The sequence below is a fragment of the Mustela putorius genome, unplaced genomic scaffold, assembly GCF_011764305.1.
Source record: "Mustela putorius furo isolate JIRA1106 unplaced genomic scaffold, ASM1176430v1.1 tig00000596_pilon_pilon_pilon, whole genome shotgun sequence".
Classification (NCBI taxonomy): domain Eukaryota; kingdom Metazoa; phylum Chordata; class Mammalia; order Carnivora; family Mustelidae; genus Mustela; species Mustela putorius.
Genome location: NW_025421428.1, coordinates 12,553,233 through 12,577,777, shown reverse-complemented (window position 1 = coordinate 12,577,777; position 24,545 = coordinate 12,553,233). Strand labels below are relative to the sequence as shown.

The window sequence follows — 24,545 nt, the reverse complement described above, 5'->3', positions numbered from 1 at the left end:
GTTATGTCTGCGTCTATTCTCGTGGCAGATCTGTTTAAAGAGTGGGTGTTGGAAATATAGGCACTTAAGGACCTGGGTGCATATGCTCCTTGTATTTCTAAAGCAGTTAACGTTTAAATAAATAATTGTTTTTATCTATTTTATGCTGAGGTTCTCAAGCGAAAGGCATACCAGACACGTACCCTTTAATCACACATGTTCTCTGAACATCCTCCTTGGCCACATTAGAGCAGCCTACACAGCCACAGTCAGCGTTCACTTGTGAACCGCAGTGGGGGGGGCCTTCCTGTAAATTTCCTTGATTACAAAATTCTTGTTTCCTGGGCTCTCGTTAAGACACTCGTCTTTTAGTGCTAAGAGTTAACTACAGTGGTCTTTTCTGGTCACAGATTTCTTCAGAAGTATCTAGCAGTGGCCACCCCCCGCCCCAGACAGTGATGAAGACAGCATGTTCCAGTTATTTGCAAAGGCTAAGGAATAGGGTATTCTGATGGACTGAGTTTTCTAGCATGATTACCGGATGTACCATTCAAAGATGGAGAGTCTTTGAAGCTGTGTAATTGTTTCTTTGTGCGCATAGCGCACTCTGAGGAAATGTATACCGACCTGACTAGAACTGGAGGGACCATCAGAGACCTTCCTCTTCTGAAGACAGAAGTGAGCCCCCAAGTGAGCAGGAGAGAGGGGTAGAGCCGGGCTTTCCCATACCCCCCACCCCACACACCATGGGGTAATGGAGGAGCGATGGGGGACACATTGGCGAAAGGACCCCGCTACGTGGATTCTAGGTGAGGGTTTGATGTGTCCACTTACCATCATCATCGAACCTAGTGTTAACCGTGTGTGAGAGATGCTAGGAGATGCACTGATTCTTCCTGTGCTTTATGTCCTGTGGTTCTCACAACCACCCCCTGAAAGATACTATTTTTATCCTCATCTCGGGAGGGTTGAAGCCCAGTAATTTGCCTCACTTAGTGGAGCCTCAAGTGGGACTTGAACCCACCCAGTGGGGCTCCGGATCACCTGATCTGAACTGCACTCCTGCCTTCCTCACTTACTCTTTGTTCCCTCTCAATAAGAAAAGAAAATATTTTCTATCCAAAAATTATTTTGAGGGACGCCTGGGTGGCTCAGTCAGTTGAGTGTTTGCCTTCGGCTCGGGTCATGATCCCAGGGTCCTGGGGTCGAGTCCCACATTGGGCTCCTTGCTCAGCGGGGAGCCTGCTTCTCCCTCTACCTGCTGCTTCCCCTGCCTGTGCACTCGCGTTCTCTCTGTATCTTTCTCTGACAAATAAGATCTTTAAAAAAAAAAAAATTATTTTGAGCGAAATATCTTATTTTTGATAGTGATATACAGATCTAAATATACCCCAAATAATTTCTATATTCAAATGCATGTGAAATGCTTAATAATCCAGATGGGCAAATACAGAGGCCAGAGGGCTTCGCTGTATGAGGTCGCCCTGCTGAAAATCAACCGCTGGGGAGCGTGCTCGGCACTTGGGGGCCCGCAGCTCCTCAGGTCGGATTCCTGTCCATCTTCCCCAACCAGAAAGATCGGGCCCAGGCTCCAAAGAGAAGGCAGAAGTGAGGAGGAGACCCGGCTTTTGTTAAGGAACGTTGTGTCTTTGTTTAAGAGGAATATATTATTGTAGTGGCTTTTTCTCATTTCAGTTTCAGGGAGGGTACTGGCCCCATTAAATGAATTGAGAAACGTTCCCTCCTCTTTTTTCTGAACGTTTCTGTACAGTTCATGATACTGCTTCCCTAAATTTTTGATACAGTTAACCAGTGAACCCATGTGGGCCTGGAGCTCTCTCTTGAGAAAGTTTTTGTTAACCACTTCAACTTTTAAGAAGTAGATATCAGAGCTCCTTAAGTTTTTATTTCTTCTTAATCACTTGTCTGATTTATGTCTCAGGGGCTATCTGTGTCATCAGAGCCACTGAGTATATTGGCGTAACATCGTTCATAATACTCCTTACTACCTTTCTGATATCTCTGGAGTCTGAGTGGTATCTCCTCATTCAGTCCTGATATTGGTAAATTTTGTCTTTGCTCCTTTTTCTTCCTTGATCAGTCTAGCCAGAGACTTCTCAGTTTGACTTAGTTTCTTTCAAATTATCTGCTTTTGATCTCAGTGATGTTTCTCTACTTTTTGTCCGTTTTCTGTTTCATTTATTTACATACATTATTGCCTTCCGTCTCCTTACTTTGGGTTTAATTTGCTTTTCTTTTTCTTATGTCTTAAAATGCAAGTGTAGATCTTTGATCTTTCACTCATTTTTTGTTGTTTACGTAAGCTCTCTTGAACTATAAACTTCCCTCCAAGCATGGCTTTGGCTGCATTCTACACATATTCATATATCTTTTATTATTCAGTTCAAGATATTTTCTAATTTTCTTTGTGAGTCATTGTCTCACGAGTTATTAGGAAGTAGGTTGTTTAATTTCTAAATATCTGGGAGGCTTTAAACATATATGTATTTTTTTCTTTTAAATATTTTATTTATTGGACAGAGAGAGAGAACAAGCAGGGGGAACAGCAGGCAGAGGGAGAGGGAGAAGCAGACTCCCTGCTCAGCAGGGAGCCAAATGTGGGGCTCTCAACCCCAGGACCCTGGGATCATGACCTGAGCCGAAGGCAGATGCTTAACCAGCTGAGCCACCCAGGTGCCCCAATTCCGATATATTTTTGTTATTGATCTATAACTTCAGCTGTGGTTAGAGAACAGCATATTCTGCTGATTTTTAGACTTGTTTTTGGTCAGAGAACAGCATATTCTGCATGATTTTTAGACTTGTTTTAAGACCCAGGTTGTGGTCTGTGTGAGGGAATATTCTCTTTGCACTTGAGAAGTGTGTATATTCTACTGTTTGGGGATGGATGTAGGATATATATGTCACTCAGGTCAAGTTAGTTGAATACATTGTTCAGATGTTCTGTCTTACTGATTTCCCATCTGCTTCTTTTAATAATACTAAGAAAGGCCTGTTGTCGTCTCCGTTTAGGAGCATTTAGGATTTGTTGTGTCTTCTGGATGTAGTGGCCCTTCTAAGCCATTATTCTTTTCTTTGTCTTTTAAATCATTCTTATGACCTTCCTTATTTATAAATGATGGGCTTTATTCCCCTGAAGTTTTCCCCTCTCCCTGGGCAGAGGAAAGTTTCCTTGGAATTGAGGGCCGCAGGGACTGAACTCGTGGGTAGAGCTCGGAGGAGTGGTGATGGCGTGGGTGAGCAGGAGGTCAAACTGATTAACTTTATTTCTCCTCTGATTTGCAACGTGTAAGAGTTTGTACGGGATTTGAAAGGACAGCCACGGGATTTCTCAGTTCAGGGAAGTAAAGAGAAGTGTTGTTTGTAGTTTGGTGAGGCCAGTATACACCTGTAGAGGGCGCCCTCTGAGAGTTCTTTTCAGGGCCGGCGGGCATCACCACCTGTTTCAGGTAGAACCCTAGCTCTGGCGGCACTGGGAGAGATGTGTCATGGCACAATTTTTTACTCCTTTTAGATGACAAAAGGTATTTGGGGGCCAGTGGCCATCCATGCTGCTGCCTGTGTGAAAGCCATCTGACTTTCTGTTACGGAGACTCCCTTCCCATGCCCAAACTGCACATTCCCAGACACACGTTCCAGGGTAGCCAGCTCCCAGGGGATGGATCGTCCCCAGCCCCTGCTCCACGGGATAGCTGACCAAAACATCCTGGCCCCTCCTGGTTTGCTTATCCATTTCTCTCTCTTCAGTAGCTCTAGATGGATGCCTGAAGATCTTTTTTTTTCCTTTCCTTTAAGATACAAAGGTGAAGATATATTTAGAATGGAAAAAACAGTTTACAAAGACAAGCAAAATCTTCCTTGACCGAGGCTGTTTAATTACCTGCCTTACTAGAAGGGGCTTTCTCTACTCAGTCATCTAGAAGCCACCTTTAGGATTTTTGCCATAACCTTGGTCGGCTCTTCTGTTATTTGCATAATATTTTCCTTTAAATAACCTCATCATTAAAAGGTAGCCTCATCCTGGAAATGGAGTCACAGGTTTTATTTGCTAGTATGTATTTTTCTGTGTACATATACATTCAGATGAAAAACGCTTGTCCATCTGCGCCACGTAACAGCACCTCATGCACTGCTTTGTGAATGTACACGTCCCACTGTGGGGACTGTAATCCGAGGCCAGTGTGAATTCGGCAGTGGCCTTAGAAGAGCAAACTAGTGCTTACAGTGGTCCAAGAGGAAGTGGCCCTGCCTGCAGCTCAGGGGTGCTGGTCCCTTTGCAAAGAAAGAGGAGGAGGACAGGGACAGAAGATGAGCCTGGGGCCCCCATTTCTCGGGGACGGTCCTGTCCTTGTGATTGCTTTATCCTGTCTGAATGCCGTGCACTTCCGAACTGCCCGCAGCCACGGTTACAGCATCTAGGAAATCCCTGTTAAACGAATGATGTTGAATCTGGTTTCGAATTTTTTACTTTTTATTAAAGGAGCCATTACAGAACACGGTTCTGCTGACTTTGTTTTTTATTTAGCCTTGCTCCACTCTGCTTAACCCGGCCCTGTCCACGGAACGCTTACGAAATGTGTATTAAATGCAAAATCATTGGCAGGGACTGGAGACGAGTGGGCCTCTGACTCGCTCCTCAAGCAGCGATGGCCTGAGGAATGAAAGTAAAACTTGTACAAACAAATTTGTCCCAGGATTGGGTTTGGAGGGTTAGTTTTGTGTCTTCCTGAAATGTGTTGGCTGTTTCTGGCCATTTCTGCATTTGCTTAATGTGTTGTTGTGGTTGGAACAAGTTAGGTGTTCAGCGATTATTTGCATAACCTTTGACATTTCTCTTCCTGAAACCTACCACATATGTTCTCAGGTACACTAAAAGTCAGATAGGATCCCAATCTTGTCCTGTGCGTGTGCAGCAAATTCTGAACTAGTGGAACACAGTCACCCATGAAAGCATTGCCAAGAAGTGCCCAGTGTGAACAGGCCAGTCTACCCCTGGCAAACCAGGCCTCGGCTATACCCGGGGCTGGGAAGGAAAGCCGTGGGAAGTTGGGAAGGGGTATAGCTTTCCAGCATGCCTCGTCCAGCTCCCTGGTTGAAAGTCAGAGGCCCGGGGGTGCTTTCTCACGGCGTCATTTGTTCACACATGCCCCACTGCCCATCTGAGCTCCGAGTGTCCTCTCACCAGCTCGGACCAGAGATGACTGATTTAGTAACTATTGCTAATTGGTGTTGCTGGAAAGCTCAATATGGGTTTTTTCTTGTTTGGGTTTGTTTGCTTGTTCTCTTTCTCTGTAACATGTAAGGGCTTGTAGAGGAGGTAGATGTTGAGTGAAATTATAATCCTTTCCTAAGCTTAATATACTGTCCAGATGTTTTAGGAAACACTGGGGCCCACAGATACCGGAATCAGTGTTCAGTCATTAATGTAAAATGCACAAGTGTTTCACCCCTTCCTGCTACCTGACATTTTGCACATTAATTGGGGGTCGCCGTGTCAAAACCCAATAGGAGAATGGAAGGAAATTTATCTTAGTTATCCTGTTTTTCTGGAGCTCAGCCTGTGGCCTTGAAGGAAAATGGCTTGTCTGCGAGTGGGGCGTCAGCCCCGTGAGGATAGAGACCACCTTGCTCAGTGTTGTTCCCCTGCTCACTTAGGCACCGAGTGAGTATTTCCTGAATGACTGGGAAGAAGGGACATAAATTGCTTTCATTTCGTTAATGTGCTCCTAAAATTTCTCTGTTGTTATATGAAAAGTCTGGGGAGTGACAAAAATGAAATTTGTTTTTCCTGCAGACCTAATGAAAGTACAGTGGTGCACAGGAATCAGACATAGGATCGGGGCTCAGCTCTGCCTCTCCCCTGCGCCGCTCCCTTGGGCAAGTCGCTTGACCTTCTTTTTTCTGTCATTTATCAAATGGGAGTCTTGGACGCGTCTCTCTTACTTCCCAGAGTTGGTGAGCGAACAGATGAGGTAAGGAGCACAGAAGTACTGGGAAAACTGGAAAGCGCTGCCTGCTTTCCTGCTCATCCTGACTCCCCAGCAGAAAGCACGGGCTAGAGCCATCTCTCCAGCCATCCGGTGCTCACAGAAAGCCTTCTGTGGGCAGCTCATTGCACGGTTTCTGTCCTGAGTATTTAACAGCATTCCCCGAACACAGTCATTGCTTGTCGAGCACCGTGGGCACTCAGTACATCTGTATTAATAGATCTAATAAGACTGTTTAATAATGTATGACCTCTCTAAATCGTGCTAAAATCACGTGGTTTTATGATGGTATCTGCCATGTGTTCTAGTTCGTACACACGTGGCCCCTACCTGGGAAGAAGGAAGGCAGGCAGGTTTGTTTCTGTGTTTCTGTATGTGATGGGTCTTTGTGCATGGATTTTAGCTTGAGGAAAAGCAGGTTAGCTTTTGTTGGGTGGTTCCCTGCATTTGTTCCAGCAACATATTCATATCGTTGGAAGTTCCCAAGGGAAATCTCCCTCCACTTCTCTGACCTGGCCACCGTGTCACTCCAAGGAAGCAGCTCTCTCTGCTGGTGGTGAGTTTCTGTAGGAGATTGTGAAGTTTTGAGTGTTTCTCTAGGCGAGAGTGAGAGCACAGTTGGTACTCTGGGCAGGGAGGGCCAAGCGGCGCAGCAGAGTATGGAGAAGAAGCCTGAGCAGAAGCTCTCATTCCTGTCTCTGGTACATCTAGCCTTGCCTTTTCGCGTACAGTCGAGAAAATACGTTTAATTTTCTCGACAGAATAACCAGAAGGCTTTCACAGACACGATCCAAATATCTTACAAATCCAAGAAGTTGGCCATAGGTTTCCCATCTTCTTCCTTCAGCATATACTGAGACCGATTGTTGAGTCTCAGGCAGCTTCGTTCTCATGCAGTAATTAAACCCCCTTCTGTTCCCACCCACTGGCAGCCCTCTTGGACTCATCGTTCTGGACAGGTGTGGAGGAAATCTTGAATCGTTTTCAGAGCGTGCAACGGTTCTCTTTTAGATAGCTGCTGGGCATTACCCTCTCCCCAAAAAGGTGGTTTATTAATACATGCACTCCTAGCTTTCAGATTTCATATGGGTGGAGAAAATGAACAGCATGTGTCGTACACACTGTGTGGGGTAGATGCTATTTAAATCTGGTTTGAGCTGCTAAACGTCTCACCAACACGGGATCCCTGGCTGGAGTCCAGATTTGTTGGTTGGGTTTTTTTTTCTTTTCCTTTTGAGGAGGGGTCAGACTTTAGAGAACCAAGCCATCTGTCCAGCAAATTATTTTAAGGCTTTTAATAACAAATAGTTTGCAATATATTTTAATGTGTGGAGTAGAAAATTAATATTTTGCAGAACTGGTGTCTTTAGAAATGTCTTCTGCGTTCTGTTTTGTCATCATTTTGGTATCGTGATCCCAGTTTGGTAGCACGCATCTTCGTACGAATGTTTTTGCAGAATTAATTAGTTCATTAAAAGCGACATTTTGAAACCGGCCTGTCAATAACACAGTGCACTTCTTTAGAAGCCTCTTGCTTCTAAGAGGCATTGAGCTTCTACTACAACAGATGTGGGGATTTTGTAGCTGCATGTAAAGATGTAAGACTTTGAAGACTCTCTCCTGCTCTCTTTGAGGTTTATCCCTAGAGCTCTCCGGTTGCTCTAGTTAGTGTTTTTTGGTGGCGAAAGTGGTGCCCTGTCCACACCTCCGATCTCCATCCGTGGCAGAGAACTCTGCATTTTAATGGTTTCCTTCCTGCCTGGCCTGGGCTTCCATGGCTGGCTTTTAATGCCCTGTCCACTCATTCAGCCAATATTTAAGGAGCATCTAGTGGGTAACCGGCGAGGTGCTGGGATTCAGCATTAAGCAAAGCAGCCAGCCGGCCCGCAGAGAATCCTTTCAGGGAGACAGACACTAAGCAAATAGTCACTAGAAAAATTGCTTCATGAACCTGGGACAGGAGCGACAAAGAGAATTAGAAGTGAGGTGGGGACACTGACAGCTGGGGGCTGAGGGGAAGGTCCGGGGACACTGACAGCTGGGGCTGAGGGGAAGGTCCGGGGGGGCTCCCTGGGAACGTGTCATTTAAGCTGGAAACCAAACTTGATGCGTGGGCTGGGTACCCGGCCTGAGAGCAGAAGTGGTTGTGGGACGACTTCCAAGCGGAGAACGCGGAGCGTGCACCGCGTGCAAGGTAGTGCAAGCCTGCTCGGGCTCGTGGAAGCTGGAGGCCGGCTGAGGCTGGAGAGTGGTAGGAGCCTCCTTGGCCCTCTCAGGACTCGAGACCTAAGCTCAGCATCGAGCCATGTCTTACGCAGTGATGCAGAAGGTGGAGACCTCTTTCTTGATACTAGCAAGGAGCTTCTGGAAAGCATGGGGATGCGACTTTGGAGGGCAGAAATGGATACTCGCTCTAGGATGGTCTCTAAGGTCACAGAAGCAGGTCCTTGACTTTGTTGGAAGGGCTGAGTGACAGTAAGAGGCAGGTGTTCAAACACAAGCAAACAAACAAAAACTAACCTTGGACACCCATCGTGGAAACATGATTTTAGGGTCACAAGAACTGTTTGAGTCATTGTACCCCGATTGCTTCAGTGTGTTCACTTCTGGGCTGCAGCAAGAACGAGCTTATTTCTCAAATGAAGGCGGCTTTGTTGAAAAATAAAGCTCACCATTCAGAAACAGAGAAGAAAAACCAGATACCTCCATTCCAAAACAGGCCGAGAACAGTTATTCTGAACTTGGGGTTCAGGAATGGACTTCAGGGGGCCCATGAACTCCAGTTCATGTAAAATATAGCATGTAAAATGCTGTACAGATGTGCATTTTAGTTTGCAGTACCTTTCCAGAGGATTCCATGACCCGGGAAGATTAAGAGACACCGATAAAAGAAATTGGAAAACCTGATAGTCTTTATGTGTTTGCAGAAAGCCTGGAGGTTTCGGAGGCAGTGTTTGTGGGTCCTTCCTCGAGGCTGCAGTGGGGTGCGTGGGTGGAGATGCTGGGGTGGCGGTTCAGGGACGGCCTCCTGGGATGTGGTGGGGGAGCCACCTGTTGGAGATGTCATAGTCATTTGTAGAGTGATGGGTCCTCTGACGGGAGGACCTCCGAGTGCCTGGTATTTTTCAGTTCTCTGAATAAGGACATTGAAAGGAGCAGGCCACACTACTTGAAGACAGTCAGAAAGAACAAGGCTCATAGGGCTTCAGAAATTAATGTTAGAAATCTGAGAATGGCATCATCATTTCTGATGCTGCCAAGATGTTGAAGTGATTGAGATGGAAGCTTGGTCCTAAGGAAGCCTTTACCGAGTCGAGACAGCCGGGGTGGATTGCACTGGAAAAAATTGAAGCGGAAACCGTTGAGAGTCTGACTGGAACTGGGGAGAGCAGGCAGATTGGATTCTCTAATCGCTTAAAGTTAACTTCCTGCCTGAAAATATTGACGTTCAGAATCACACCTTGATCTGAACCTGTGATTTCTAGGACTTCGTGTTTCTAGCCCAGTTCTTGGACCAGAAGCCGGCTCACCGACCAAGTGCTCTAGGAGGAGAGCATCAAGCAGCTCTCCGTTTCGAAAGGCCTCGGTAATGTAAATAGGAACAGCAATCTTTCCAAGTTATTACCCTGTTAACAGGTTGACAGATATGTGCAAATTGTGACTCACTGCTCAATTTGGCACTAAATTAATGTCTTCGCGCGCCGCGTCTGCTCAAGTGTAAACTAGTCACCGCTGCTGTGTTACTGCTTGTTTGCCTATATTCCAAAGGTAAAAATTAAGGGAATTTGATCCTGCCACAGAACGGAGTGGAGCATATGGTGGACGTGTAGGAGGAGAGCACGCTGTTCCTACCTGTCCTCAGCCCTGCACTCAGAGTGGGACGCGACACATTGCCGAGCTCTGTGCAGACGCTGGCGAGCTCGCGGGCTCAGGAGGCAACATCCCTAGAAGTGCTGAAGTGCTGGCAAGGAGGTGGGACGGCAGAGACCACCTCCCCTGCCAGCCTGCCCTCCCCTCCCCTCCCCTGCCAGCCCCCCCACCCCCACACCCCTGCAGCAAAAGGAAGGTGTCATTCTCTCTTCAGCTCTCTATCATCTGATGTTCCTAGCTTTCCTTATTCCTGTCAAGTAACTGGTGGTGGATTTGCGTTTTAAAGGTTGGGTGTATCTGAAAATGAAATGTTTTGATTTTTGCTTCTAGGATTTAGACATTGTTTTCCTCAGTTAAAAAACGCAGCTGACTTTCTTTCTCTTTTTGGCAAATACATAATGTCACCTGTAAAAAGAAAATTTGCATCTCCTTTATGTTAGGCGTGTGAATGAAAAACAGTTTCCTTGAGGTTCATTTTTCCTTCACAAAACCTTTGGATTGAGTTTTCGGAGCTTCATCTGAGATCACCAATGGGAGAGGAAACCAAACGTTCTGCCCCAGATCTCTCTGCTGTCCTGTGTTTAGAGATCTCGTAAATGAAGGAATCCAGAAAGGCAGGGGACATTTCTTATCTGCTCATGTAGAGCTCTGGCCCTCACTAACAAGTGATCGAAGTCAAGTAGTTGGTATGGAGTCCTGGAAATCCCCACTCTGAGCTTGGTTTCCGGAATCGTCACATAACCTAACTGCCCCCCTATTTCTCTAGCCTCCTAAAGAGCCAGGATTTCCAGAAAGCATTTTGAAACCTTCAAGGTGAAAGGGACAGAGGAGCGCAGATTATGACGGTACCTTTGTACTGAAGTCCCACGTGTTCATTTGCATGCTCCTGTCCACAGCTATGATGGTTATTGATTGAGGATTGGTTCCGAAGACATTGCCCGCCCCCTCCTCATTAGCATATGCTTTGCAGTGACCTCCAATCACACAGGACAGTGGATTGTTGCTTCCTGCTGAGTCTGAAGTAATTGGGTTTCAACCATACACACAGATTTAGAAAAGAAATATGTAAATGCAGGAGTGTTTCCAGTGACTTGACATGAAGTTTGCCTTGTGTCATCCACCATTTCAAAAAACATCAGGCAGTGACGCAGCATGATTTCGCTTCCTCCTTCCTTCCCTCTTTTTACCTGTTTATAGCATTTACGCCTAAAGCCAAGGTTGTATCATGAATCTACAAATCTAGAAGGGGACTGCACGAGGTGACATGCAGTGTCGTGGTCTGTTCTTTACAGGAAAGGTTGTTTCCTCCGCCATTTTAAAAATCAACTGAATGGGAGGGGGAGCCTGTCTGGCCTAGTCAGTTAAGCATCTGACTCTTGATTTCGGCTCAAGTCATGATCTCAGGGTCATGGGATTGAGCCCCGCATTGGGGTCTGTGCTCAGCATGGAGCCTGCGTATCCCTCTTCCTCTGCTCCTCCCCTGGTTCGCACCCATGCGCACGTGCTCACCCGCTCACTCTCTCGCACGCACTCTCTCTCTCAATCTCTCTCTCTCACACACACAATAAATAAATAAATCTTTATAAAAAAAAAAAAAGAACGGAATTGGTGGGAGCCTGTGGCTGGCTCAGTCGGTGTTGCATGTGACTCTTGATCTTGGCATTGTAGGTTTGAGACCCACATTGGGTATAGAGATTACTTTAAAAAATAAAATCTTTAAAAAAAAATCAACAGCATGGGGCCTTGCTTTAAGAAATACCGCTCATTCTTTCTGAGCTAGTTCACTTTTCAAGGCCTGGCCCTTATCCTACGGTCCTTTCTAGAGGTAGGAGAGAGCCGTTTGGTACTGAGTTACTAAAAGCCGCTCACACACTCGAAAGGTTTCAGTCTCCCATCGACTCCCTTTCCCAGGAGGAAGGGGCTTTCCGCACCCCCCCCCCCACACTGTTGCTCGGGTCTGCTTGCTGTCCGTGTTACTTAGCCCTGGGCCTCCTGCGGGTTTCCCTCCCTGCAGCTCCCGGTCTGAAGCTGGAGGACATTCTCTGAGGAAAACCTGATCGGTTCCTCAGTACAATTACTCCCTGCCTTTTATAACTGACACATTGGTGTTCACTTTTTAACAAATGGCATTATGTTGTCTCTTATCTCTTGTGAGCCCCCGGTTTTGAGCTGAAATCGTCATGCTGTGAGTGGAGAGTTAATCTCCCTCTTCTCCCAAGAGAACATACCTTGTATATGTCCCTGATCTAATGGATATGTAATTTAATTTAACATGCCCAATGGATTCGAAATCCAATACAAAGCTCTTAATAGATAGTTTTGCATCTCAGCTATTGTATTATACCTCCCCAGTGTGATTGGGTGGTGAGCACAGATGCTGGTATGATTTTATTCTCAGAGGATGTGAGCCAGACCCTGCTCTGTTGGTGCTGTGGGTTGACGTCATCACAGTGAGCCTCCACTGGTGGGGAGAGTTCATCCCGCTAAGAGAGGGCATTTCTGCAGAGCAGGCCCGTGATGGCCCAGTACGAGCGTAGTATGTGCCAGCCACCGTGCTAAGTACTTAGTGTCGGTGATTAGTAAACCTTGAGAGATAAAAGTTCCATTTGGGCCAGAAAAAGAGAAGATTCTCTTTCAGAGGAACGTGTCCAGGAAAAAAACAGAACTGACAGGTTGCCTGATATGTCTGACCGTAGCGAGAGAAGTTTTAGAGTCAGGCAGAGAGTTCGGGGGTAACGCGGGTAACATTGTAGTAGGCTCAGAGAGAACTAACCTAGTGAAAATCAAGGCAAAACAGGAAGCTGTACAAATGAATGTATGTACCCATGCGCCCCTGTGTGGCTCAGCTACTTAAAATACATGCAGGGATTTGGGGCACCAGGGCAGCTCAGTCTGTCGAGTGTCCAGCTCTTGACATCGGCTTGGGTCATGATCTCAGGGTCATGCACTCAAGCCCTGCATTCGGCTTCATGCTGGCCATGGAGCCTGCTCAGAATTCTTTCTCTGTCTCTGTCTCTCTCTCTCAAAAATAAATAAATAATATATATGCAGAGATTTTTAGCATGTACACACCAAATACTGACTTAAGCAAAAACTATGATATAACTTGAATTAGAGTCCAACCAGCAAGATAGGAATTCAGGTATCTAAATCCAAGAGAATTCAATCCAGGGAATTAGTTATGTCGGTAACTCAAGTGAGAAGCCAAACAGGAGACAGCGAGGCTCCTACTGTCCCTAGACCAGAAGGGCAGAGGGAGGAGCCTCTGTAGTGGAGCCCAACGGCCAAGATGGTGACAGCTAAATTCTGATCTCTGTAGAAGAAAGTTACTAGGTCATGCTTAAAATGAAAAAGCATCCTTGCCACAGCAGTAAGACAGCAAAAAGAAAAGGCACCCAGACCAGCAAGGGAGCACTAAAACTTGGACTATTTGCAGATGACATGATACTATATATGGGAAACCCAAAAGACTCCATCAAGAAACTGCTCAAACTGGTATATGAATTCAGTAAAGTCACAGGATATAAAACCAACATACAGAAATCTGTTCCATTTCAATATACCAGTAATGGAGCAGCAGAAAGAGAAATGAAGGAATCAATCCCATTTACAGTTGCACCAAAACCAGTAAGACACCTAGGAATAAATCTAGCCAAAGAGGGGAAGGCCTGTTCTCTGAAAGCTAGGAAACACTGATGAAAGATATTGAAGACACCAAGAAGTGGAAAGACACTCCATGTTCGTGGATTAGAAATGTCTGTACTACCCAAGGCAATCTACACATTTAATGTGGTCCCTATCAAAATACCAACAGCGTTGTTCACAGAACTGGAACAAATAATACCAGCATGTGCATGGAACCACAGAAGACCCTGAAGAGCCAAAGCCGTCTTCAAAAAGAAGAGCAGAGCTGGAAGTGTCCCAATTCCAGACTTCAAGTTCTATTACAAAACCACAGTAATTGGAGCAGTATGGCACTGGCTTAGAAATAGACAGGAAGATCAATAAGACGAATAGAAATTCAGAAATGAACCCACAGTTAGAATGGGCAGTGAGTCTTTGACAAAGCAGGAGAGAAGATGCAGTAAGGAAAAGACGGTCTCTTCAACAGATGGTGTTGGGGAAGCTGGACAGAACATGCAAGAGAATGAAACTGGACCATTCCCCTTCGCTCCACACAAAAGGAAATTCAGAATGTATTAAAGACCTAAATGTGAGACCTGAAACCATAAAAGCCCTCGAAGACAGCGTAAGCAGTAATTTCTCTGACATCAGCCATAGCAACTTTTTTCTAGATAGGTCTCCTGAGACAAGAGAGACCAAAGCAAAAATAAAGTGCTGGGAGTACATCAAAGTAAAAAGGTTCTGTACAGTCAAAAGAACCAGCCAATAAAACTAAAGGGCAACCTATGGAATGGGAGAAGGTATTTGTAAGTGACATATCAGATAAAGGGTGAGTAACCAAAATACATAAAGAACTTATAAAACTCAACACCCAGAAAAAGAATAATCCAATTTAAAAAGTGGGCAGAAGACATGAATAGACATTTTTCCAAAGAAGACATCCAGATGGCCAACAGACATATAAAAAGATGCTCAATATCACTGATCATCAGGGAAGTACAAATCAAAACCACATAAGATACCCCTCACGCCTGTCAGAAGGACCAAAATCAACAACACGAGAAATGACAGGTGTCAGCAAGGGTGCAGAGAAAGGGGAACCCTCTAGCACTGTTGGTGGGAATGCAAGCTGGTGCAGCCACTCTGGAAAAGAGTACGGAGGTTCCTCAAAAAGTTAAAAATAGAGCACCCTACCATCCAGCAATCTCACTTCTAGATATTTACCCAAAGAATATAAAAATGCTAACTCAAAGGGATACACACACCAGGGTGTTTATAGCAGCATTATTTACAATAGCCAAATTATGGAAGCAGCCCGAGTGTCCATCCGTTGAGGGATAGAGGAAGAATGGATAAAGGGAAATACACACACACACACACACACACACACACACACACACAGGAATATTACTCAGCTGTAAAGGAGAACGAAATCTTGCCATTTGCAACGACATGGCTGGAGCTCGAGAGTACTATGCCAAGTGAGAGAAGCCAGAGAGAGACAAATATCGTATGATTTCACTTATCTGTGGAATTCAAGAAATAAATGAGCAAAGGGGGAGGGGAAGGGGGAGACAAACCGAAAAACAAACTTGTTAACTATAGGGAACACACTGCATGCCGCTCACCAGAGGGGAGGTGAAATAGGTGGTTGGGATTCAGCATTGCTCTTGTGAGGAGCGGCGGGGGGTGTCCAGAATTGTGGAATCACAGTGTTGTACACCTGCCAGTGGTATCACACTGTATGTGAACTAACTAGAATTTAAGTGAAAACAAAAAAATAAAATGAAAAAGCAAGAACTGGCATTAAAAACATATCATATAGAAATATGGCAGTAAGTACCAGAAGAAAGCACTAAAAATGGTTGGCACTGAAAAGGAGGAACAAGGGAGTAGTATTTTTTGTAAAAACACTTGTAAATCCCACTTGCCTTCTTGACTGCATCACACTGATGAACAGCTGAAGAGGGAAGCCTTCGGGACACTGTAGCTTTGGGTTCTTTGACTGAGGCTCCAGTTCAGACGTGTGCATTTCTTTTTCCCACTCAGGTATGTTGATGACGTGATCAGCCGCATTGACAGGATGTTTCCTGAAATGTCCATCCACTTATCCAGGCCCAATGGCACATCAGCAATGCTTCTGGTAAGTTCTGCTTGACCTGTCTCTAGGGCCACGTAGAAGACTGGCCTCAAGATCAAGTCTCCAGCTCTGTGTCATAGGATCCAGAGAATGGAGACTGACTCCCAGTCTGATGGTGAATAGCGTGTTTCTCTTCACTGTATCCTGTAGTTTCAGAATTCTGCGCATAGAAACCAGGCTTTTGAATGAAACCCTAGAGCCCACGTGAGAATGACCCAGAGAGGAAATACACTGTAAGACCCTTCTGCCCGTCAGTCAGTTCAGGATACTTTGGTGAATCTTTTCTATTGTCTCAAAGGTATGCCCAACTGTTGGATCCTGCTAGGAAAAACGCCATCTTAAAATAGAACCAGGTTCAGGGCTCCTGGTGGTTCAGCTGGTTGAGCGTCTGACTCTTGGTTTTGGCTCCGGTCGTGATCTCATGGGCCATGAGACTGAGCCCCGTGTCAGGCTCCACACTCAGCGCAGAGTCTGCTTGACGCTCGCTCCCTCTCCCCGCCCCCGGCTCCTCCCCCACTCACTCATGTGCTCTCCCTCTCTCTTTCTCTCTCAAATAAATAAAATCTAAAAAAAAAAAAAAACGTAGAACAGGTTCTGTGGAACATCACTTATAAAATCTATTGTGTGCTACTTGAAGCAAGTGTTCTGGGACCTTATCCCTGATGGGTTCCAACCTAGTTTCTGGTTTTGACTTGCTCTGAGCAAGTTGGCTTCACAACAGCACCGCCAGTGTTTGCCTTTCCGTGACTTCCCCAAAGGCAGGTGTGACTGGGAAATACGCTGAGACAGAAATGCTGGGTTTGACTAGTAATCAGGAAGGCACAGAGAGCTCAGGGGTGTGAAGCTCTTCTAGCACTCTGTGATGTGTGCTTGAAGAAGACTTCTGAACAGATTTTGAGGGGCCCCACATTTTACAAAAAGCAGAATTAATTGTATCAAGAGTGGTGGTTTTCCATGGGTAACCGGGGAGGTGAGCTTCAGGACTGAGCGTTTTTTGTGTCTTGGCAGTTGCTGTCGCGTGGGCCTCTTGCGAACTCCCCATACTTCAGCGTTTCACTTGGCACCATCTTATAAAGAGCCAGTCACCTGGGACGAGCTGCGACTCCCTCTAGCCGCTCCGCTGAGCAGAACAGCCTTTGCCGTGTGTGTGTGTGTGTGTGTGTGTGTGTGTGTGTGTGTGGCTTTCTCCTAAGAAAGGAAGAGATGTGGGATGCCTGGGTGGCTCACTGTGTTAAGCATCTGCCTTCAGCTCAGGTCATGTTCCCAAGGTCCTGGGATCGAGTCCTGAGCAGGGAGCCTGCTTCCCCCTCTGCCTCTCCCTCTGCCTGCCTGTGTGCTCTCTTTCTCTGACAAATAAATAAATAAATCTTTGGGAAAAAAGACAGGAAGAGATGTGGGTTTATTAAATGGGTGATATCTCTTTCGTGAGAAAAAAATTAGTGAGCATCTGGGCCTCGTGCTACCTTAAATTCTTTCAGTTAAAAAATACAGTGAGTGAGGTAACACAGTGTTCTTTTTTATTTTTTTTTTAAAGATTTTTATTTATTTATTTGACAGAGAGAGATCACAAGTAGGCAGAGAGGGGGTGGGAAGCAGGCTCTCTGCTCAGCAGGGATGCTGAGGCAGATATGGGGCTCGATCCCAGGACCCTGAGATCATGACCTGAGCCGAAGGCAGTGGCTTAATCCACAGAGCCACCCAGGCGCCCCTACAGTGTTCTTTTAATAGAAAAGGAAAACAATTTGTATCTGTCTACAAAGCACGTAATATCTTCTGCCTCAGTTAAATGTACAAATTGTCAAAATTTTGAGATCTTCCAGACCCAGCAGCTAAAACATAAATCCTGCTTTCAGCGTCCTTGACAGGGACCAAGGAGTTAATGAAGATAAAATTGAGAGCATCCTCGGTGAAATAGGTTTGTTCAAATTATTTCTGGGTCGTTGGGCTTCCATTTCCTGGTGGGGGTGGGGACTCGGCGTTGAAGGGAGACAGCCGAGGGAGCAAGGTCGTAGGTAAACTGAGAACAGGTCTGAGATGAGTTACTTCCACCCAAGGAAGCGGCCTGTTACCTCACTGCGACTGTCACCCCGTCTGCTTTCCCACGGAGCTGCTGTTTTGACAGCCCCGAGGGAGGAGGTTAGGGGCTCGATTCAGGGGAGGAGCCCCATTGGACCCGCGTGTGCCTCACTCAGAAGGCGCTCTGCATCTCGCCAGCGAGCTGCCGCCTTCCCCAGGGGCACAGAGCTCACACGAGGAGGAGCAGTGGGGGAGCTGATTCGGATCAGCCCGCGGGGTGGGTAACCATGATTTTAACATAACCGCTCGCGTTGACTGTTACTTTGACAAGACGGCATTTTATCAGGCCGCGCACCTCTGGCCCATTTGCTGCTGCACACGGGCGCCTTCTGCCAGGCCGGAGGGAGTTCTCGCCGGGCGGAGGGGCAGGGCCAGCCGCTCCCTGTCTGCCCGCGCTCGGCCACGGCTGCCCGTGCCCAGCGGAGGGTGCTCGGGCCCAGCACCGCAGGCAGTGAGGGCACCCGCGGGAGGTGCGGGCAGGAGTTGGGAGGGGTGTGTTCCGGAGATGAGTCTGGGTGGGTTGTATACGTCTGGAGTCCAGTGTATTCTGGAAAGCTTCGGGAGGTGAGCAGGAGCGACCAGGACAGACTGTTAGGACTGGTGACTCAGGACACACAGGAGCAGTGTCTGCTGATGTCTCCTTGTACCTGCTTCGGCCAAGGTGCAGAGTGCACCCGTGCCTTTTAATAAAATGACATTTCCTCCTGAGCCAGAAACCTGCTCTGATTAACTTAAGCAAGAAAAGGGCTCGTTTCTGTCTTTGTTTTGCTTTCTAATGATGCTGGCTGCTCACAGCCCGGAAGGTAGAGGTGCTGTGCCAGGAGGGACAAAAACCAGGGCAGCCCTGGGGCGTCCAGAGCAGGGTGACGGCCCTGGGGGGACACTGTGGCCCAAATGACTCAGCAGCCCCTGCCTTCCATCCTGTGCCCGTGCTGCAACCCGGACGGAGTGCTCCTGCCGGGCTCTCCTGAACTTGTCTGCGATGGGAAGGAAGTCCTGCCGTGGCGAACTGCGTGGGGTGGAGGAGGTGATTCCCCGCAGGAGAGCGGCAGGGCTGGGAAAGCGGCAGTCTGCCTGGTAAGGGAGACGTCCACGTGTCCCGTTACAAGGCTCCAGGGTCCTTTCCTCCTCCCATCGGTTATAGCTCTTGGTGGCGGCAAGTGAGATTTGGACTACCGGGCACTGAGCTGGCAGTTTCTTCTTCAAGTTTTATTATGTCATTTCCTATATACAAATGAATGTTTATAGTAAGTGTCGATTATAAAGCATGACGATAACCCCAGGAGCTCACCACTCAATTTAAGAAGCAGAGCATAACCAATCTGCGCCTCTTCCCAGTCCCCGCCTCTCCACCCGGAGTCACCACCATCCTGATATTCGAGCTCTTCCCTTCCTTCTTTAAATGCCTTTTGCCAGCTGGGCATGCTTTCCTGAATAATACACAGATTAGTTTTGTGGAATTCTGAACCTTATAAAAATAGTGTCATGCGTGTGTATTGTTCCCCCTCCCTCCCTCCCTTGTGTGTGGTTTCTGGGGTGGATCCCGAGTCAGCCAGGACACACCTGCTGGGGCTCGTACCTGCTAGTTGGGTCATCTTCACGGTTATGTAATGATCCATTCTGTGACTGGACGCGCTGTGTTCTTTCTCTGTGTGTGTTTGGGTTGTTTCCAGCTGTGCTTTCAGAGTAACAGGGACCTGAGCGTTTTGGCACCAGAATGCAGGTGGCCGTTTAGCCCAAGCTCCGGAGCCAGTGTAGGCCCCCATCGGGAGGAGGAGGGGCAGTGCTGGGAGCAGAGCAGAACAGACCGCTTTTTCCTCAGGGCCACTCGAGCTGTGGAATGCAATGGTGTGGTGCCCACTGTGGCCTAGGTGGGGGCCTGGAAACGGCTCTGATAAAGTGACCTGTCTTCTGCCGTCAGCACGTTCTGCTGACTTGTTCCAGATCTCTTCTAGTTTGGGTGTGTGAGTACCTGCCAGGGGGGTTTCCATACACAGTAAAACGACTTAAAGTCATCGAACTCCAGGGCATCTGTGAACAAAAGGCAGGTGTGGTGTTCCATTCTGATCCTCCCTCCCCCCACCCCCAAGCAAGCCACCAAGAAGCAGCGGAGGGCCTCAGATGCACCAAGATCTGTAATCGGGAGCCCCAGTCTGGCATCAGGTTTCTTCACAGTGAAGAAGGGGGAAAGGGAGGGTGCAAGTTTGGTACTTTTCTGGGGGATTGGGGTCACTTTGGCTCATCAAAAGCAAAACCAACCTTTCTTCGTTGGCTGTAGGCATCAGGGCCAGCTTCCGGCCTGGGCGCTGCATTCGACTTGATGCACGTGTATGTAGTATCCCTTTCACATGTGTGGACCCCCAGATGGGGCATCATGGGCAGGGCGGCTAGAGGATGGAAGGGAGGACTTGTAGCTGCTCAGGGAGTGTCTGCTGCATAGATACGCGGATGACAGAGAAAAGCATCTTTCTCTTCCGTGTGTATCAGTTTGTCCATCTTGGCTGCAGGGGGCCTGCTGCTCAGGGGACAGGCAGCAGCTCTGGTGCTAGTTTGGTTCCAGACTGTCAGAATCATTATCGCCCTAACTTCTTCTGGCATCCTTGTGAGCCTTAGGTAATTGGCTGTATCCTGTAAACCCCGAGTCCTAGCTGATGGGAAATAGAAACTTTCAGCCTCTTACATAATCTTTAAATGCACTGTGGCTGGCTCTCTGCTCTGTTGGGGGGTGGAGGGGGCTGTTTTGGTGTTGTGTAAGTTAATAACTCATGATATAATCAATCCTGTTTCCGTTCTTTGAAGGGATGAGTTCAGCCATCCAAAAATAAATCTAGCTCTGTTGATATTTAGTTTCAGTTAATCTACCACCTAACATCCCATTATTAATTTTCTTCGAACAGTCAAAATATTGTAAGAGCTTAACTGAGTCAGAGACTAGAACAAGCAGCTGGCTTCTTTTGGCATTTAAAATATTAATCTACAATGTTTGACTGATCTACTAGGTATACGAACGTAGAAAAGGAGGAAAAAATGAAGCCTTAACCATGATATTTGAAATATACCTTGATATTTTATAAATTAATCTTTCTTGATGTTATATGATTTACACGAGATAAAACTCATTTATCAATCTTTCTAAATACACATTTTCACTAACCTTTAACTTCTTCAACATGTTCATGCATTGCTTTTGAATAACGCATCTTTTTCAAACCGTTCAGACTGACTATCTCATTTTGCTCTCTCAGAAGCTCTCACGGTAGGAAAGACTGTTGAACAGCTAACTGCTTAACTGTTCTGGGTTTTGGTTTCTCCACTGGGTTCCATAGTTCTCAAATGTTAGATCCAAGAATCACTAGTCTTGTTTGTGGGAAATGCACATCCCTGGCAACAGCACAGAAACTCCCGTTCTTCGGCTCCAGAACAGAGCCCCAGGGACACGTCTCACAGGTGCCCTACCGAAGCCTCAGATCATCTCTGCAGCTCCTTTGAGAACCAATATTCAACCCATTGTATCCGTGGAGTCCCGGTGAAGGCGAGCCTGTTTGCTAAGTCCCAGCTGTGGCGGCAGACTGTTTTCTGAGCCGGGTTCCTAAAGCATTCCTTCACTTCCTCAGTGGTACCCAGAGCGCCGGGAGAGGAGAGCGTGGCTGTGGGCGCTGCTCAGGAGCCAGCAGAGGAGATGAGACCGTGTGGTGGACCAGAATCACGGACTGTGTGGAGGAATCAGATTGTTTTAAATTTTATTTTATTTTTATTTTATTTTTTTAAAGATTTTATTTGTTTACTTGACACACAGAGATCACAAGTAGGCAGAGAGGCAGGCAGAGAGAAGGGGGAAGCAGGCTCCCTGCTGAGCAGAAAGTCTGATGCGGGGCTCGATCCCAGGACCCTGAGATCATGACTTGAGCTGAAGGCAGAGGCTTTAACCCACTGAGCCACCCGGGCGCCCCTATTTCGAGTTTTATTTTAACCTTAGGTGTAGAATTGAATTGATCATGACCCTGATTCCGGACACACTGCCCTCGTTGATGCGGTGTGGCCCTTTCGTATTTCTCTGATAGACAGTGACGTTTGTGAACCTGCCACTCCGCTCCAGAGCTGGAATTTAACCTGCAGCGTGTACACCCAGTGGGCAGCCCCTCCTGTCCCGTCCCCTGGCTCTGCCCCGCAGGGAGGTGAGCAGCACCCCCGTCCCGTCCCCTGCCTCTGCCCCGCAGGGAGCTGTCAGCCTCCCCTTCACGCGTCCTTTGCTTCCTTGCCTGTCACGAGGGAAGCTTTAACACATACGTATGTGTTCTTGAATGATGTATTCTTTAATTCTGCCTGTTGTTCTTAATTATTTTTAAAAGCTATCAAATGTTGTCTCTAGGGACTTAATTTTTTCACTCAGTGTTTTTTTTGTTTGTTTGATATCATTCAAATAGTTGGTTTAGCTACAGCGTATTCATTTTGCTAAAATGAAATATTCTATTACATTGCTAATTTAATTACCCTTCTTCCTGTCCGTGGCTGTTGGTTTGCTGTGGTTCTGGTCTTGATACCGTGAGCAGTCTGCTCTCAACGTTCTTGCTCGCATCCTTGGGACCCCAGGCTTGGGTTTCCCTGCAGCTACGCCTAGGAACAGAGTGCTCGGTTTAGGGTGGTGGTTCTCAGCCGGGGTGATTTTTGCCTCCCAGGGAACATTTGGCAAAGTCTAGAAACACGTTTACCTGTCACAGCTCGGGGGGGAGGAGTGCTCCTGGCATGCAGAGGGGAGAGCCCAGACCTGCCGCCAGCTATCTTACCGCGGGCAGGGCCACCCCCCTACCCTCGAAGGGCCGTCCAGCCCCAAATCAAAGGGCCATAGTGGAGAAACCCTGCATTAGGGCATGCGACGTGTGACCGCCCATGAAAACGCCACAGGGTTTTCCTAGGTGGTTAAACTCCTTTCCACCCACCAGCAATTCCAGAGTAGCAAAACGTGCCTTCCTCAGACATAGAAAGATTCAGATGGTGACTTCAGCTGACCTTCAGACATTCCTGAAGGCCGTTGGCGGCTGACGTTCTGTGACGCAACAGCAGTCACTTGCGGAAACTCCACCCGTCTGTCGGCATTTTTGTCACAGCACAGAACATTATTGGAATTGTTTGTTAAATGCTTTTTTTTTAAATGCCGTTTTGTAAGATTTATTAAAAAATCTTGTCAAGAAATGGGCAGAAGACTTGAACATTTTCCCAACGAAGACATACAGATGGCTAAATGACACATGAAAGAATGCTCAACATCACTCGGCATCAGGGAAATACAGATGGAAACCACGAGATGCCACCTCACACCAGTCAGAATGGCTAAAACGAACAAGTCAGGAAACTGGATGTTGGAGAGGGTGTGGAGAAAGGGGAGCCCTCTCACACTGTTGGTGGGAGTGCACGCTGGAAAACAGTGCGGAGGTGCTTCAGAAAGTTAAAAATAAGGACGCCCCAGTGGCTCAGAGGGTTGAGTGTCTGCCTTCGGCTCAGGTCATGATCACAGGGTCCTGGGATCGAGTCCCCCATAGTAGGGCTCCCTGCTTAGCGGGGAGCCTGCTTCTCCCTCTCTGCCCCTCCAGCTCATGTTCTCTCTCTTTCTCGCCTTCACTTTCAAATAAATAAATAAAATCTAAAAAAATAAAAAGAAGAAGTTAAAACTAGAACCACCCTATGATCTAGCAATTGCACTACTGGTATTTAGCCAAAGGATACAAACGTATTGATTCAGTAGGGCACACGCACCCCAGTATTTACAGCAGCAGTGAACACAGTAGCTGAACTGTGGAAAGAGCCCAGATGTCCATCAACAGATGAATGGATAAAGAAGATATGGTCTGTGTGTGTGTGTGTATACACATACAGTGGAATATTATGCAGCCATCAGAAAGGATGAAATCTTTGTATTTACAATGATGTGGATGGAACTAAGGGTATTATGCTCAACAATGGAAGTCAGAGAACGATACCACATGATTTCACTCATATGTGAAACTTAAGAAACAAAACAGATGAGCATGGGAAGGGAAGGAAAAATAAAGTAAGATAAAAACAGAGGGAGGAAACCGTAAGAGACTCTTAACTCTTGGAAAGAAACTGAGGGTTGCTGGAAGGGAGGTGGGGGTGGTAATTAGGTGACATTTACGCATTGGGCATTAGGGAGGGCCTTTGATGTAATGAGCTCTGGGTGTTAATATTAGAATGATGAATCATTAGATTCTACCTCTGAAACTAATAATATGCTATTTGCTAAGTAAATTAAATTTAAATTGTTTTTTAAATCTGTTTTTTAGTTCTACTTCATTTTGGGCACATCAAAATTGCTTTACCAAACCTTGATCCAAAAGACATTTGTTTCCAAAGATCAGATGCATTCTTTGTGGCAGCAGCTCTCAATCACGGTTTGGCAACAAGGCGTCATGGAGAGCCTTTCAGGAGGTCTGCAGAACCAGAGCTGATTTGGTGGCGGCGCCAAGACGTCGCTGTCCTTCCTTCTCTTGTTTACCCACACATCCACAGCGGCATTTTCTAGAACTTCTGTTGCATAACACAATGTCATCACACGGACACCCATTGATTGGCTCCATCTTCAAACATTGCTGTTTAATTTTAATACGGTGAATATTGGTAGCCATATCCCACAGAAACTGAAGCTCCTTGGGGTCCTCAGTAATTTTCAAGAGTGTAGAGAGGTCCCGAGACCAAACTGTTTGAGAACTACTACTTCAGGGAGAAGTATATTCAACTGCTAAGCATATTCAAAGCAGTATATCGAACTAAATTTCAAAAAGGTGGTTCCAGAAGTGTTTGTTGCAATGGCGGTGATACGAATGGAAACGTAT

The 24,545-nt window shown here is 46.7% G+C and overlaps 1 protein-coding gene across 3 annotated transcripts in view; it reads left to right on the top strand.

Moving 5' to 3' along the window:
• MED27 (mediator complex subunit 27) overlaps nucleotides 1-24,545 on the top strand; it is a 192,159-nt gene that overhangs the window by 111,555 nt on the left and 56,059 nt on the right. Inside the window, exons 4-5 of one of the 3 annotated variants that reach the window (XM_013058611.2) lie at nucleotides 15,531-15,624; nucleotides 16,630-16,798. The exons of 1 other annotated variant lie outside the window; for it this stretch is intronic. In XM_013058611.2, coding sequence (XP_012914065.1) covers nucleotides 15,531-15,624; nucleotides 16,630-16,695 — 160 coding nt within the window. In that variant the 3' untranslated portion in view covers nucleotides 16,696-16,798. Of the gene's footprint in view, nucleotides 1-15,530; nucleotides 15,625-16,629; nucleotides 16,799-24,545 lie in introns of those variants that run through there. One more of the 3 variants, XM_004757071.3, reaches the window with a different exon arrangement.